General features: G+C 35.1%; 1 protein-coding gene across 1 annotated transcript in view; it reads left to right on the top strand.

Annotated features, from left to right (window-relative positions):
- CPA3 (carboxypeptidase A3) overlaps positions 1-16,731 on the top strand; it is a 39,029-nt gene extending 22,298 nt beyond the window's left edge. The window contains exons 10-11 of the mRNA XM_037827574.1: positions 510-594; positions 16,062-16,731. Of these exons, the coding sequence (XP_037683502.1) occupies positions 510-594; positions 16,062-16,249 (273 nt within the window). The 3' untranslated portion in view covers positions 16,250-16,731. The remainder of the gene's footprint in view (positions 1-509; positions 595-16,061) is intronic.
- Positions 16,732-17,140: the final 409 nt, after the last annotated feature.

The following is a 17,140-nucleotide window of genomic DNA, read 5'->3' as shown; positions in this document are numbered from 1 at the left end:
CAGACAAGTGGAAAAAAATCCTGTGGCAATATGGGACCTATAAAGACAAAGGAAGGAGGAATATGGAAAAGACTAGAGAAATTGACTTTGGAAGAGAGAAATATCTGAAGCCAGAAAAGATCTTAGAAGAAAGAATTTATATTTTAAAAGAGAGAGAGAATGGAAGGGAGGGGGGAGAAGGAAGGAAGGAAGGAAGGAAAAAAGGAAGGAAGGGGAGAAGGAAAGGAGGAGAGAGGAAGGAAAGAGAAGAAGGGAGGAAGGAAAAAGAATGGAGAAAAGAAAGGAGTAGAAATACAAAATGAGATATGGCATTATTGTTTATAATTGATAATATACTTAGAAGAGTTTCTACAATGACATCTTACTGAAAAGAACTTTCTCACTGAATCATTTTATTTTGATTATCGAGTCATACATAATGAGTAAAATTGACTTTTTAAATCTCCAGTAAACTAAGGGCATTTACATAATATTCTACTGTTCCACTCTAACTTTTCCATTCTCTCCAGAGCAAAGTTGCCAAGATTGGCACAGATGTTCTGTCAACTCGATATGAAACCCGCTACATCTACGGCCCAATAGCATCAACAATTTGTAAGTTTGTCTCTATTATTGACTATGTCATTTTCTCTAATGATTTTCTTTATATAGTAAAGAATATTGTAAAATTCACAAATTAGGGTTAAGATATCTGGAATTGTGGAATTTCTCATTTAAATTCTGGCTTCCACAGAAGATTCTGAATTATATGTGAAACTAGGGGATTGATTCTGCCATTTTCTTTTTTTAATCAAAATGTTCTAGGAACAAATTATACTGAACTTTTACAACAAGGTTACAAGGTCAATAGAGGTTATTAACTTAAGGAAATTTACAGTTTAATATGCCCACCTACCTGTTGCCCACCCCAGCCCCATCAACATTTTATCCTCACAGGAACAAATAAGAAAATTAGTTGGGGAGGAGTTTCCATTCCTTATTCTCTCTTTTTTTTTCAAAATAATTTTTTTAATTAGAGAAGTTGTAGGTTTACAGAAAAATCATGCAGAAAATATAGTTCCTATATACCGACCCCTCCCCCATTATTAACACTTTACATTAGTGTGGTACCTTTGCTAGAACTGATGAAAGAATATTTTAATTGTATTCATAATTGTCCCATAGTTTATATTAGGGTGTATTATTTTTTCCCATATACCACCCTACTATTAGCACCTTTCATTAGTGTGGTACATTTGTTAGAATTCATTAAAGAATATTTTTATAATTGTACTATTAACTATAGTCCATCATTTAGAGTAGAGTTCACTGTGTTGTGCAGTCCCATGTTTTTTTCTTTTAATTTTTAGTCTAATAACCTATATTGGACCTAAAATTTCCCCACTTTAGGCACATTCACATATATAATTCAGTGTTGTTAATTACATTCACAATGTTGTGCTACTATCACCACCATCCATTTAAAAAATTTTACTATCAACCCAAATAGAAATTTTGTACAACTTAAGCATTGACTCCCCATTCCCTACCCCCAACCCACCCTCTGGTAGCCTATATCCTAGATTCACAGTCTATGAGTTTGCTTATTCTAATTATTTAATATCAGTGAGATCATACAATATTTGTCCTTTCATGTCTGGTTTATTTCACTCAACATGATGTCTTCAAGGTTAATCCATGTTGTTGCATGAATTGGAACTTCATTCCTTTTTAATACTGAAAAATATTCCATTGGATGTTTATACCATGTTTTGTTTATCTGCTCATCAGTTGATGGACACTTGGGTTGCTTCCATCTTTTGGCAATTGTGAATAATGTCATGATAAACATTGGTAGGCAGATGACTATTCATTCCCTGCTTTCAGTTCTTTGGGGTATATACCTACTAGCAGGAATGCCAGGTCATATGGCAATTCTGCACTTAACTTTCTGAGGACTTCCCAACTGTATTCCACAGTGGTTGAACCACTTTATGTTCCCACTAGCAATGAATGAGCATTCCTTTTTCTCCACATCCTCTCCAACATTTGTAATTTTGTTTTTTTAAAAGTAGCCATTCTAGTGGGTGTGAAATGGTATCTCATTGTGGTTTTGACTTGCATTCCCCTAATAGCTTATGATGTTGAACATTATTCACATGATTTTTATCCAACTGTATTTCCTCTTTGGAGAAATGTCTATTTAAGTCTTTTGCCCATTTTTAATTGGGTTGTTTGTCTTTTTATTGTTGTGTTGTAGAATTTCTTCATATATTCTGTATATTAAACCCTTATCGGATATGTGGTTTCCAAATATTTTCCCCCATTTAATAGGCTGTCTTTTCACTTTCATGATAAAGTCCTTTAATGTGCAAAAGTTTTTGGTTTTGATGAGGTCCCACTTACCTATTTTTTTTCTTTTGTTGCTTGTGCTTTGGGTGTAAAGTCTATCGCCTAACAAAAGATCCTGAAAATTCTTACCTATGCTTTCTTCTAGGAGTTTTTTAGTCCTGGTTCTTATATTTAGGTCTTTGATCCATTTTTAGTTAACTTTTGCATATGGTGTGAGATAGGGGTCCTCCTTCATTCTTTTGCATATGGATAGCCAATTCTCTCAGCACCATTTGTTGATGAGACTATTCTTTCCCAATTGAGTTGACTTGGCAGCCTTGTCAAACATCAGTTGGCCATAGATGTGATGGTTTCTTTTTGAACTCTTAATTTGATTCCATTAATCTAGATATCTATCCTTGTGCTAGTGCTAGCTGTTTTGACAGCTGTAGCTTTGTAATAAGCTTTAAAATCAGGAAGTATGAGTTCTCCAACTTTGTTCTTTTTCAAGATGTTTTTGGCTATTTGGAGCCACTTACCCTTCCAAATAAATTGGGCAAATGGCTTTTCCATTTCAGCAAAGTAAGCTATTGAAATTTTGATTGGGATTGCATTGAATCTGTAAATCATTTTGAGTAGACTTGACCTCTTAATATTTAATCTTCCAATCCATGGGCATGGAATGTCCTTCCATTTATTTAGATTTTCTTTGATTTCCTTAAGCAAAGTTTTGTAGTTTTCTGTGGATAAGTCATTTGCATTATTGGTTAAATGTATCCCTATGTGTATGATTCTAGGTCCCCTAGCCCTACATTCCTCCCCACAGCCTCGGTAGCCAACCCAATCACAGCTTCCTCCTTAGTTACCACTGTAAATGGATCTTTTTTTTCTTGTTTGCTCATTTCTAGTGTATAGAAAAATTACTAATTTTTGCATGTTGATCTTGTACCCCACCACTTTGCTGAATTCATTTATTTGCTCTAGTAGCTTTGTTGCTGACTTTTTGGGAATTTCTAGATATAGGATCATGTCATCTGCAAACAGTGAAAGTTTTACTTCTTCCTTTCCAATTTGGATGCCTTTTATTGCTTTTTCTTGCCTAATTCCTCTAGCTAGAATATCCAGTACAATGTTGAATAACAGTGGTGACAGTGAGCATCCTTTTCTTGTTCCAGATCTCAGTGTGAAACTTTTCAGTCTTCTGCCATTGATTATTATATTAGTAGGGGGTTTTTCATGCATATCCTTTATCATGTTGAGGAAGTTTCCTTCTTTTCCTAGTTTTATAAGTGTTTTTTATCAAGAAATGTTGCTGGATTTTCTCAAGTGCCTTTTCTACATCAATCGAGATGATCATATAGTTTTTCCCTTTGTTTTGTTAATGCAGTATATTACATTAATTGATTTTCTTATGTTGACCATTCTTACGTACTTGGGGTAAATCTCATTGGATCATGGTTATAATTCTTTTAATGTGCTGTTGGACTCAATTTTCTAATATTTTCTTGAGGCTTTCTGCATCTGTATTCATAAGAGAAATTCATCAAATATCAATTTGATTTTGTTTTGATTTTGTTAAGGCTCTCGATGGTTTTTTATTCACTCTCATTTATTTCTGTTCCAATTTTTGTTATTTCTTTCCTTTTGCTTGCTTTGGGTTTAGTTTTCTGTTCTTTTTCTAGTTCCTCCGGATATGCAATTAGGTCTTTGATTTTAGCCCTTTCTTCTTTTTTAATGTAAGCATTTTGGGCTATAAATATCCCTCACAGCACTACCATCACTGCAACCCGTAAGTTTTGATATGCTGTGTTCTCGTATGTTATCATTTGCCTTGAGATATTTACTGATTTCTCTTGCAATTTCTTCTTTGACCCACTGATTGTTTCAAGTATGCTATTTGATTTCCATGTATTTATGGATTTTCCAGTTCTCTACCTATAATTGATTTCCAGCTTCATTATATTGTGGTCAGAGAAGATGCTTTGTATAATTTCAATCTTTTTTTTAAATGTTTGGAGACTTATTTTGGGACCCAACATGCGGTCTATCCCAGAAAATGATCCATGTACACTTGATATGAATGTATATCCTGCTATTTGGGGTGCAATGTTCTGTATATAACTGTTAGGTCTGGTACATTTATCATATTATCCAAGTTCTCTGTTTCCTTATTGATCCTACGTTGAAATGTTTTATCTATTGATGAGAATGGTGTATTGAAGTCTTCAACTATTAGTGTAGAGATGTCCATTTCTCCCTTTGCCAGTGATTTCCTCATGTATTTTGAGGCACTGTGATTAGGTGCATACATATTTATGATTGTTGTTTCTTCTTATGGTTTGACCCTTTTAATAATATATAGTCTCCTTCTTTATATCTTCTAACAGTTTTTTTATTTAAAGTCTATTTTGGCTGATATTAGTATTGCTATGCCAGCTCTTTTCTGGTTACCAGTTGCGTGAATCATCTTTTCTTTTTTCCATCCTTTCATTTTCAATCTATTTGTGTATTTGGGTCTAAGGGGAGTCTCTTGCAAACAACGTACAGTTGAATCATATTTTTTTATCCATTCTGCCAATTTATGTCTTTTGACTGGTTGTTAAATCCATTTACATTGAGTGCTATTACTGTAAAGGTGGCACTTACTTTAGCCATTTTGTCCTTTGGTTTTTATATGGCATATCTATTTTGTCTCTCTTTTCCTTTATTGCAGCCTCCTTTTCTGTATAGTTGATCTTTTGTGATATATCTAATCCCTTTCTCATTTCTGTTTCTGTATACTTTTTAAGTCCTTTGTGGTTACCCTGGGGTTTGGATTATAAAATCTATGTCTGTAACCTACTAATTTGAAAAGACACCAACTTAGCTTCCAACAGCATATATGTTCTCTGCTCCAATATCTCTCCATTTCCCCTCTTTATGTTGTATTCACCCCATACTGCTTCTTTATAGTTTCTGTGTCCATTATCAGGAAATATGACTTTTTCCTGTTGAATTGTATTCTGACTCTTATAGGATCTAAAGGGTAGAGTTATGGTCCCTGCCAGTTGGGTACCCAAGTTGCCGTGCAGTGACTCTCCACTCCCCTGTGCTCACAGCACTGCCCACAGTGGGGAGCACACAGGCTGCTGTGTGCAGCCTGCTCACAGCCACAGTGCCCACCACATCCTCCCCACTATGGCTGGGGGTTGTGGGCAGGTGTCATCCAGACCCTGCGCACTAGCCACGCTCTGCTCTCAGGGTGGACATTACCAGGCAAACATGAATGAAAAACAAGAGAAAATGGGATTGGAGAAATGGGGATCAGCAGTTTTGCACAGGAAGCTTTGGTTGATGTTGCTTACTGTAGTCTGCCCGAGGTTGGGACAAAATTGAAGCAAGATGACTTTGATACTTTGGAAAGTGTGAAAGCTGCTAGTGAACTTTATTCTCCTCTATCAGGAGAAGTAATAGAAATTAATGAAGTTCTTGCAGAAAATCCTGGACTTATCAACAAACCTTGTTTTGAAGATGGTTGGCTGATCAAGATGACACTGAGTAATCCTTCAGAACCTGATGAACTAATGAGTGAAGATGTATATGAAAAATACATAAAATCTATTGAGGGGTGGAAAATGGAACCCCTATATAAACTAATCTGAAACAACTTAATGTAGCAATCACTATTTTAAATTAGTGGTGGATAGAGATTTATAATAGCAGCTTTTAGCAATACCAATAGAAAAGCAGAAACTACTCATTCCAACTATGTTATTGAGAGAAAATACCCCTTAACTTTCTAATGATAGCAGACAAACAAGAAACACATCTTTTTTCACATCATCCTGTAGGCTAGGATCTAGTTCTTATATTCAAAATTTCTGAAATTATCTGAGATAAAAACTACTTGTAAAAATTATGTAATTCAAACGTAACATTGTTATCTTAATATATAATATATATATAATTTTATATATATATTATATAGATACTATATTATATTGTAACATATAATATGGTAAACATTGCTTACATTCATCCCTGGATTGGGGTCAAAATACTTAATTAAAATATTAAGTATTTAATATAATACCAATTAAAATATTAGAAATAACTGGGAGTGGAAATAAGTTTTTGTTAGTTGTACAGTGTCTGATGAGGAACAATGTTATCTTAATTTTGTGATATACTATGTTTGCTGGTGCTATTTTCATACAATGAAGCAACAGCCTTGCAGCAAAATAAGAAACTGTTTAATAATAATTTTAAAAAGCATTCAACTTCTCCATTTAATAAAGGGTAGGGTTATATATTGAGGATACGGTACTATTGGGTTTTGCATTTATCCTTATAGTTACCTTTACTGAAGATCTTCACTTATTCACATGACTCCAAGCCACTCTATCCTGTCTTTTCCTTTCAACCTTCAGAAATCCCTTTACTAATTCTTGTAGGGCAGGTCTTTTGTTGACAAACTCTCTCAGATTCTGTGTATCTATAACTATTTTAAACTCTCCCTCATTTTTGAAGGACAGTTTTTGCTGGATAAAGCATTCTTGGCTGGCAGTTTTTCTATTTCAATTCCTTAAATATATCATACCACTGTCTTCTCACCTCCATGGTTTCTGATAAGAAATCAGTACTTAGTCTTATTGAGGATCACTTGTATGTGACAAATCACTTTTCTCTTACTGAATTCAGGATTCTCTTTATCATTGGCATTTGACATTCTGATTAGTATGTGTATTGGAGGAGGTCTATTAGGGTTTATTCTGTTTGAAGTATGTGGCACTTCTTGGACATGTATTTTTATGTCTTTCAAATGAGTTGGGAAATTTTCAGTCATTATTTCCTCAAATATTCTTTCTGGTCCTTTTCACTTCTCATCTCCTGGGAAATCATGATATGTATATTTGCATGCTTCATGCTGAGATACTGCTCAATTTTTTTCTATTCTTTTCTCTACCTGTTCTGACTGTGTGATTTTGGTTGTCCTGTCTTCTAGTTCACTGATTCTTTCTTCTGCCTGTTCAAATTTGCTGTTGTATGTCTTTAGTGCCTTTTTAATCTCCATTATTGTGCCTTTCATCCCCATAATTTCTGTTATGCTTCTTTTTAAACTTTCCAAATTTTTCTTTATGCTCACACATTGCCTTCTTAATATCTTTTTGTCTTATACCCACCCTTAGTTTATTCCAATCCATATTTTCCTTCAAGGAGGAATTGAATTGATTTAGGAGATTTGTTTGAACATCTTTGATTATTTGTTCCAAAGTCTGTGTCTCTTCTGAAGTTTTCATTTTTTTTCCCTTTGACTGACCCATATCCTCCTGTTTCATAGTATGGCTTATAATTTTTTGCTGATGTCTGGTCATCTAATTATTTTGATGAAACTCTGAAGGTCAGTTTCTTCCTCTTGCTTAGGGTCTTATTGTTGATTGGCTTTATGGTAAGGATCTTCTTTGAAGCTTGGTCAACTTATTCTGGACCTTTAGAGTAACCCATATTTGGCTGTTCAGATTGCTTCCATTCTTGTATGAGGAACTGATTCTTGTCCTGGATATGCAGTAAAATTTTTAAGACTACCCTTTTTTGTGAAACTGTTTCACCTCCAGGAGAAAGTTTCCTTTTGTCTGTCCCTTCTCTGGGAATCTTTATCTATTCTATTTGGTTTTTGTTTGTTTGTTTGTTTGTTTGTTTTTTCCCCACAGAATTTTCTCCCCAGCTCCTGTGATTTGTTTAAATTCTCTCCCTCACTCAGTGACCCCTTTTAATCCCAGTTTTCAGTTCTGTGACCGATCCTGTCTTACAACAGTTCAGTGTTCCCCCCACCCGCAATTTTTTTTTCTGTGAGGCTTTTCTGCCTCCAGTTTCTTCCCTGTTAGAGTATCCTGCCCTGGAGACCCAGAAGGGATCCATCCAGAAAACCTAATTTTGCATTTAGGCAGTCCAGCAAACAGAGACAGACTGGATTGAGTGTGATTTGATTGATCTAGTCTCTTTTTCCCCCCTGGAGGCACTTTTATATGCAGCACTCCTCAGCCTCTTTTGTTCTGCCCTGGGTCTCTGTGCCTGCATATGTGTGAGGTTCTAACTCACTGCTGTAAATGGCTCCATAGTCTGCATCCACAGCAGGAGGCCTTGCTGCTTCTGTGCAACTCCCAAGCTGTGCAGGACCAAATGAAGGGAATGGTCCAGACTAGCAGGTCTGGGCAGTAAGTGTCCTACCTGATTTGGGTGTTTCTTTTTCTTTTCCTTCAATTCAGTATTTGTGTAGTCCTACTCTAGTCTCTATCATACTTCAGAGTTTGAAGCAAATGGGATTTGTCCATTTATAGCTGATTCTGAGGGAGACTTTTCCAGAGGATGTCTTGGGTCATCACTTATGACATCATTCAGTGGTGACATTTTATGTCTTTCTCTAATTTTTATAAATATTTAAATTTAACTCTTTCTTCCTTGGCATTGCCCTCATGCAACTAGTCTTTTCCCTTTTCTGGTGGGAAAATGGGTAGGCAGCCAGTTTCACAATGAAAGATATTTTTATTTTCAAATTTATTATATTTACTCAGACCATGAAAGGTGAAATCATTTATGCTTTTATAGCAAGCCCTACTGATCCTAGTTTGGGAATACTTTAGTAAAATCACCTTTTCTCCAAACCAAATTTTGAGCTTCAGTTCTTAATCCCAAACTTTACACAAAATTTCCAATGAAACTGCTCATAAAACCTTAACTTCCTAGTAAAACTGTTAACTCCTCAAATGCAAGGATTATGTTTTAGATCTCCTCTGAGTCCTATATAATGTCTAGCCTAGTGTGGGGCATGAAACAATAGCAGAATTGTTTTCTGTAAACTTGATCAATGAAAGTGGTATCCTGGCTTACCTAAAGGGAGTACACATGGGTTGAAATCACAGCAGACTGCACTTAAGTTAGCACCTATCACTGTCTAGAACAATAATACCCAAAATTTTGGGGCATGAAAATTGCTTTTTTACTTGTAAACATTTTATAGACCATCCCATCACCATCAAACATACACTTATAATTCCATTATACTTTTAGAATCTGTGGATTGAGAAAATAAATATTTGCATGTGGACCCATAGCTCCACCTAGACACAGTTTTTAAGCCAGTTCCTTAGCCCAAGCTATGTAAACTGGGAACTAAAAGTCCTCATCCTCAACAATTCCTGTGAAATTTGAAAAAGCAAGAGTCATCACATACAATTTAGACCCTACTTTTTGGAGGCTCCATTGGTGTCATAAGTGATGACACAAGACATCCCCTGAGAAAAGTCATCAGCAATCACCTATCAACTACTCTTCCTTGTTAAAAGTCCGAAGAGAAACTAAGTGACACAGCCAGTCTCCAGCACCCAAAGAGATTTTGCTGCAATATAGCCATGCTGGGGACTTATTACATATACAGGTGGATGAGATTTTAAAATGGGTGATATACACCCAACAAGATGAGGCAGTGAAAACTGAGCAAAGTGAAAACCAGGAGGACAGATTAGAACACCAGTTTAAAAGGGCAATTTGCTTAGTGGATACTGAGAAAGAGCAGGGACAGATACGCCATCCAGACATAAAATAAGAGCAACTCTCCTGAGCCAGGAAAACCCACAAAGATATTCTTCATGGCAAAGAGTAAAGAGTCACAAACAGGAACAAAATTTGCAAGTGGCAGCTAGAGCTTCAAAGGATTATCATTTTACTTATATGCAAAGTGTGAGAGTACCAGAACTATGTATGGTATCTCATCACAATCTTTTTATTCCTGTTTTTGTGATTACTTAATTCCTATAAACTTGTTCATTTTAATGAACAATAAATTATGTAGTACCTACACATGTAGCAATAGTATTTACTAATGAACAAGAATTAGTAGCACTGACCTAAGCACTTTGGAGCTTTGAGAGAGAAATGGGAAGAGTCAAGTCACAAGACTTGCTCTCAAGAAAGTTTCACTTTAACTGGAAGGAGTATATGGCCAAATAGACATTGATAGATCCTACCTTCATGTAACACCTGCAAAATGCAAAGGCAAATGGGAGGAGAGGGTCAAGAGAAATTACTATTCTGTACAATTGTGTAGCAGTATTGCTAAATCTTTTATTGTATTATATTAAAACATCTTTAAAAGAATTCAGATTTAGAAAGAATTGTCTTTTCCATACAGGCTGCAGCAGCTTGATAAATGTTCAAAATTTCTAGGAGTGACTGCTTTCATAAAGCATCTGATTGAATGTTAATCAAACATTCATGAGAAGCAGGGGGTAGGAGAGTGGTTGACTTGGTAAGAATAGAAAATGAGGCCACCCCACAATTAAAGTGTAGTCATTACATATCCTGATTGTCACTTACCAAGTCCCAAGATTTGGGGAAAACATCTAGCATTTTTTCTCTCTTGGGTTTTTACACTGATAGAAACAGAACAGGGATGAGAGAGCATTTGTAAAACCCAAACTGCAGAGAGATCTCTGACCTTCAGAAAAGAAAGTAGATATAAGCTTGCAATTTGAACATAAGAAGCAAATACAGAAGATAAGTTTTAAAATCATAGAATGTGAAACCAAGGAAAAAGCTAGGAGATGATCTAGTCTATGGCTTACCATTAGAATAATGCAGCTTTTTAAATATATGAATGACCAGGCCCCATCCTCAGAGATTCTGATTTCATTGTTCTGGGGTGGAGCCCAGAAACTAGCATTTTAAGTACCCCCAAGTAATTCTAAAATGAAACTGGGACTGAGAGTCATGTACTCTAAATGCCTCATTTTATAGTCTATGAAATTGAGATACAAAAAGATTTTTATCACTTTGGAGCAGACCAGGTACAAAATTCAGCTCTACAGATCAAAATGACTTACCTATCACTTTGCCCTCAAAAAAAGCGGCAAAATTTAGATGGCACCAAAATTTAAATAGTCATTTTGAAAGAATGTGAAATGTTTGAATTTGCACATTGATAACACATTCAATCTTTCACCATCTTAGAAATAACTGAACATAGCACCTAGTTAGCAAGAATAGTTATTTGAATTGATAGGAATCAGGTAGCCTGCATTATTTCAAAGTCCCACACACACCAAAACTGCTACATCTGCTCCTTATTCTCAACCTACTGCTATTTTCACTACTCTATACCAATCCACATTTTGAAAAGGAGAAAGTCAAGACTTCAAATTTGTAGCCCACAAAACCCAAACTCTGCATTCCACATTCTGAGATTACATTAAGGGGAAACAGAGGTACAGAGAAAATATTTCAATTTGCTCTTGCTTCAAATAGAATTATCACTTAGTGTTGACATAAAAGTGTGGACTAGTATGTTTAATTCATGTTCATAATATTTTTAACAAGAGCTATACTTTTCTAGAAGACATGCTATCAAGTAGGTAGTAGATGCAACAAACATGAGTCACCAGTTTCACTTTAAGTGGGTTCTTTGGGGCTGAAACCGTATTTCTCATTTGGTAGAGTTTTACTTTAACATGTTTTTCTTGAATACTAGTAAGTTACCTGAGCCTAAGATTGTGCCTTGAAATAAGTAGAAACAATTTTTAGTAATGATATAAAGAATATATTGTCAAAAAATAACAAAACATTATCTTGTAGAACTCAATGAAGACTTTGCACTGGGTGTACTATAGATTGACATTCATTAGATGGTGCAGTACAATGGTTAACAGTGCCAACTCTGGAGACACAGCCTAGGTTTGAATCCTGACTCCACCACTTGATAGCTAGATGTCTTTGAGAACATTACTTAATCTTTTTGTGTCTAAATTTTCTCAGACATAAAATGCCTATTAGTGCTTGTATCATAAACTTGTGATAGGAATTAATTAAATGAGTTAACATATGTAAGGCACTTAGGAGGGTGCTTTGTGTATGGTAAGTCATTGCTATTACATTTTATAAAGGTATACTCATATTTTAGTGGGTGCACATGGAGATAAATAAAAGACTAATATGTTCAACAAATTAAGCTTTATAATTGTGTGTCTTACAAAAGAAAGCTTTGGATATTGTATTAATTGTATGCCTTAATACAGGTTTTTGTTTGCAAAATTAAGGTTTAGAAGATTCAAAAATGATATCTTGAAACTCTATTACACTCAATATCACACAATTATTAAAAAATCACAAATAATCTATGTGCTCAATCAGCACTATTAATGAGAAATTTCACATACAGTAAATTTCTCAGAATGGAATAAATATACTTTAACCCTTTGAAATCTAAGAGTCTGCTTAACTGTAAATGGATAGCTGGTGCAGCTAGATTAGATTTAGATTAAACTCTAAATCATCATGCAAGACACAATTCTGAAGACTTATCTTGATGTGCTTTATTTCTAATGAAAATAAACCCAACTCTAGCTAAAAATGTCACCTTCCTTGATCACTGAAGCCATTACTGTTATCACAGCTCACATGCTCCATAAACTTTCCGCAACATTTGACCCTGCTGACGCTCCTTCTTGCCATTCCCTTGGTTTCCTTGACACTGAACTCTCTGATTTTCAGTCTCCTCCTTCCTTTTACTGTCTCTGCTGATTGCCTCTAAAAGTAGACATTTTCCAAAAATATATATGTTCTCCAAGTTTCTCTCTTCAGGTCCCTCCTCTTCTTTCTGACCTTTTCCCTTCAGGAAAGTGCTCTCTGCCCCAGCAGGCTGGAGTTTCAGGGGCCTGTAGCACAGTTAACAAAATATCCAACATTCATGTCATCAGAGTCCTAGAAGGAAAGGAGAAATAGAATGAGATTGAAAACATATGTGAAGAAATAATGGCTGAAATTTTCCCTAATTTGGCAAAAGACATAAACTAACAAAGTCAAGAAGCCAAGTGAAACCCAAACAGAATAAACTCAAAGAAACTCATGCCAAGACACATCATAATTAAACTTCTGGAAAATAAAGACAAAAAACTCTTGAAAGCAACCAAAAGAAAACAGTACAGTACCTATAGGGGAAAAGCAATTCAAATGACAGTAGATTTCTCATCTGAAGCCATAGAGGCCAAAAAGAAGTGACAGCACACACCTTGGCCAGGTGATAGTGCCCAGGTATCTGGTCAAGTGAGCACTGGCTAACAGTTACTGCAAGGACACTTGTGGCTGGTTAATAAACCAGAAGACTGATTTATTAAATCATCAGTCAATTGACTGCATCTGTGACTGATTACTTCAATGAAGGGTATGTCTTCCACAATGAGAGAATTCAATCAGCTGGATTTAATCAAATCAGTTAAAGACTTTTAAGGGAGAAGAGAGAGAATATTCACCTCTTCTTTGGCTAGCCAGTATCTCCTGGGGAGTTCATTGAACACCTTCATCAGAGTTACCAGTTCACTGCCTACCCTACAGAATTTGGAATCAGGCCTCCTGCCTTATGGAATTTGGACTCATGCATCCCCACAGTTGTGTGAGACACTTTAATAAAATCATATAATTTAAAAAAAAAAAGTGAAAAGATTTCTCGAGTGAAAAAGAAAAGAACTGTTAACCGCAAATTCTACATCTGGTGAAAATATATTTCAGAAACAAAGGAGAAATAAGGCATTTGCAGATGAAGGAAAATTAAGAGAATTAGTCACCAGCAGACCTAACCTTAAATAATAGCTAAAGGAAGTTCTCCAAACAAAATGGAGATGAGAAATCAAGGTAATAAGCAACATTTAAGCATTATTAAATCAACATTAAGTTGATTTAAGCCACAACACATCAATAATTTATTTAAATGTAAATGATTTAAATATACTAATTAAAATACAGAGTGGATAAAAAACATGATCCAACAATAGGCTGTGTACAAGACACTCACTTCAAAAATAACAATCTAGGTGGGCTGAAAGTAAAAGGATGGTAAAAGATACACAATGCAAACATTATTTTTTTTAAAAAAAACAGGAGTGGCTATATTAAGATCAGATAAAGTAGATTTACTAGAGACAAAGAGGGACATTAGATATTAAAAGGATCCATCCACCAAGAAAGACATAATGATCCTAAATGTGTGCACACCAATTTCACCTAACATGCTTCTACCAATAATTTCAGAATTCATTTTCCCCACCATTTTCTTGAATGACTGATTGCCTGATAGATGTGACCCTTTATCTTCCTTTGCCCTGTCTTTTCCCCACTACCACCCTAAATCCTTGATAACTGCCTGTTTGTTAATAATATGCCATTTTTTCCAGCCACTCATATTGAACCCTCAATTTTTTTTATTAAATTCTATGATTCTTCTATTCCAATGTTTCTTACACAGAGCCCCTCAATTCTGTTTCCAGTGTGATGACTCTATCTTGGTTCAGACTTTCACTTCACAATACCTTCTAACTGGTCTCTGCCTTTTCCCATGTAGATTAACTGTCCTAAATTATAGCACTAAAGTGGCTGTAATTGCCTCCCAAACAAAATCTAAACCCCTAATCCTGATTAACCAGGTATTCCAAGCTTTGCCCACAAAATCTCTGCTATTTTTACTCCAGTCCTACTGGCCCCCCAAATGATCTCCATGCTTTTCCATCCTTGTATTTCACTGCCCAAAAGGTCTTTCTTCCATCTCCACCAGGAAAAAATACTACTCTTTCTTCAAGGCCCTACTCAAATACCATCTCCATCAGGAAGGTGCTATTTGAGCAGGCTTTCAGCATGAAATACCATTCTTCTGACCAGGCCTAATATCTTTTTTCCTTTAAATTTCATAAGATATTGTACTTTTCCTATAGTATTGAGTATATTCTGCCCTGTCTCTTTTGATTTGCATGTTGACTTCTCCCCATTAAGTTGGAAGTTCCCAAGCCCACAAATAGCATCTTCTTCACCTTCGTTCCTGAACCACCCACCCCTGCAGTGCCAAGTAAGGTATATTATACATATTAAAGGCTTAATAACTCTTCTTTGAATAATTTAAGAACCAACCCTATTGCTTTCCACCAAAATATTCCTTCTCTGTACTTCTTCCTCACAGCTTTGAATTCTTATCTTTCAAACCTAAAATGTTGATATCAGTTAAACTCATTTACTTGTTCTAAAATATAAATGATTTTATTTACAACAAAATATTTTTCTCTATTACATAAAGCAAAATACACATAACTGCATTTTATAGTATCTATATGCCCTTGTGTAAATCATATATGTATACAACCTCTAGACGTGTGTTTATTTTTTTGATCTTTATTACCAACTAATAGCATCCTTAATGACATTTCATAAAACTGGACATAGAAAAATCAGACTAGGGATTAATTTCTTCCTTTAAATAACTGATTTAAACTTTCTTTGTCTTTTAACTATAAAATAGTTTATCCTAGTAACATGAATAGCATGAGAACTGAACTATTAGCAAGGATGCAGTTTTGTAAAGCTTGTATGTGTAGTTTTCCTTAGTTTTCAGTGACCAGTGACTCCTCCTCAATTGGTTTTCTCTGATATTTGCACTTGCTCAGATCACCTCCATCTCCAACAATGTGTGCCCAGGAAACATAAGCTCAGTTTGGCACTGACCTAACCAAAATATAATTTAAAAGATGCAACACAATTTTAAAAAGGATGGTAGATTCCAAAGCCACAATTATTTTTACTATACTATACTTTACTATTCAGACCACTACTCCCATTCATTAGTACAACTGACCATATACATGTTATTATTTTTATTGCTAATTTTACACCAGTGAATTTCCATTTTGAGAAAAACATTAGCATTTGTCTCTAACTACATATCTACTGCTTATGTTTTACAGACCCGACATCAGGTTCTTCTTTAGACTGGGCTTACGATCTGGGCATCAAACACACATTTGCCTTTGAACTCCGAGATAAAGGCAAATTTTGTTTTCTCCTTCCAGAGTCTCGGATAAAGTCAACCTGTAAAGAGACCATGCTAGCTGTCCAATTTATCGCCAAGTATATCCTCAAGCATGCATCATAAAGAACTGTCTTCAGTTTAGAATAAGTCAGTTAATTATTTTCTGTGTGTGCCTTTCACCAGAATGTTAATCTTCAATTATTCTTAGATACAGCATCCACATCATCTGAAGATGTCCTTCTCTTGCTCACTTAAGTTCTATGTTATTTCCATTTGCTTTTACTTATATTTAGTAGCAACGAGCAAAGTAATTTTAAGTGAAAGCTTTTAACTACTTTTCCTTGCTTCAAGTAAAGTTTGGATGCAGCAGAAAGTACTATTTTGAGTATTTTGAAAGGTGATGAACAGTGGGACACAAGAAAAAAATGAGAACCTTCAGTTTTCTCCAGAATCAGATTTTCACCATATGGCTTCCTCAATTCATGTGCTAATATAATAAAAATAAAATGCACTCCAAAGCTTTAACAATGCATCTTCTGTTTTTAACAAACCATATCCTTTACATTTTTCTATTAGCATTAATAATCAAGTATTTAATGTCTCTCATTTAGTCTGTTAATAAGAGTATCTTCAATTTTCAAAAATGTAATTTGTCAGTATATTTATTTCTATTTCAGTAGAAGTAGACAATGTTTATGTCTTCACAATAGTAAAAGGATGTTCTAGCAGGAAATAAAGTGGTTTGTATAAAGATGAATCTCCATCCTTTAAACAACCAATTTAGTTCTCATCAAAATAATGTACATTAAATTCAAAATAATTTAATTTAACCTGCCATAATCTGAGAAAACCACCTGCCAAAATATCTCTTAGTAGTTACAGACACAGCCAAGACAGGCCAGCTGTGACCGCTACCATCCCAATGGGTAGAAAGGAAACCTGGAAATTCATTACAAGTGGGAGAAAGTCATGTGACTGTTGCGATAAGAATAGCTTGTTACCTTTACACTGTTT

Source organism: Choloepus didactylus, chromosome 1, assembly GCF_015220235.1.
Source record: "Choloepus didactylus isolate mChoDid1 chromosome 1, mChoDid1.pri, whole genome shotgun sequence".
NCBI classification, from domain to species: domain Eukaryota; kingdom Metazoa; phylum Chordata; class Mammalia; order Pilosa; family Megalonychidae; genus Choloepus; species Choloepus didactylus.
Note: the sequence above shows the minus strand (reverse complement) of the source record. Positions and strands in the feature narration are given on the sequence as shown.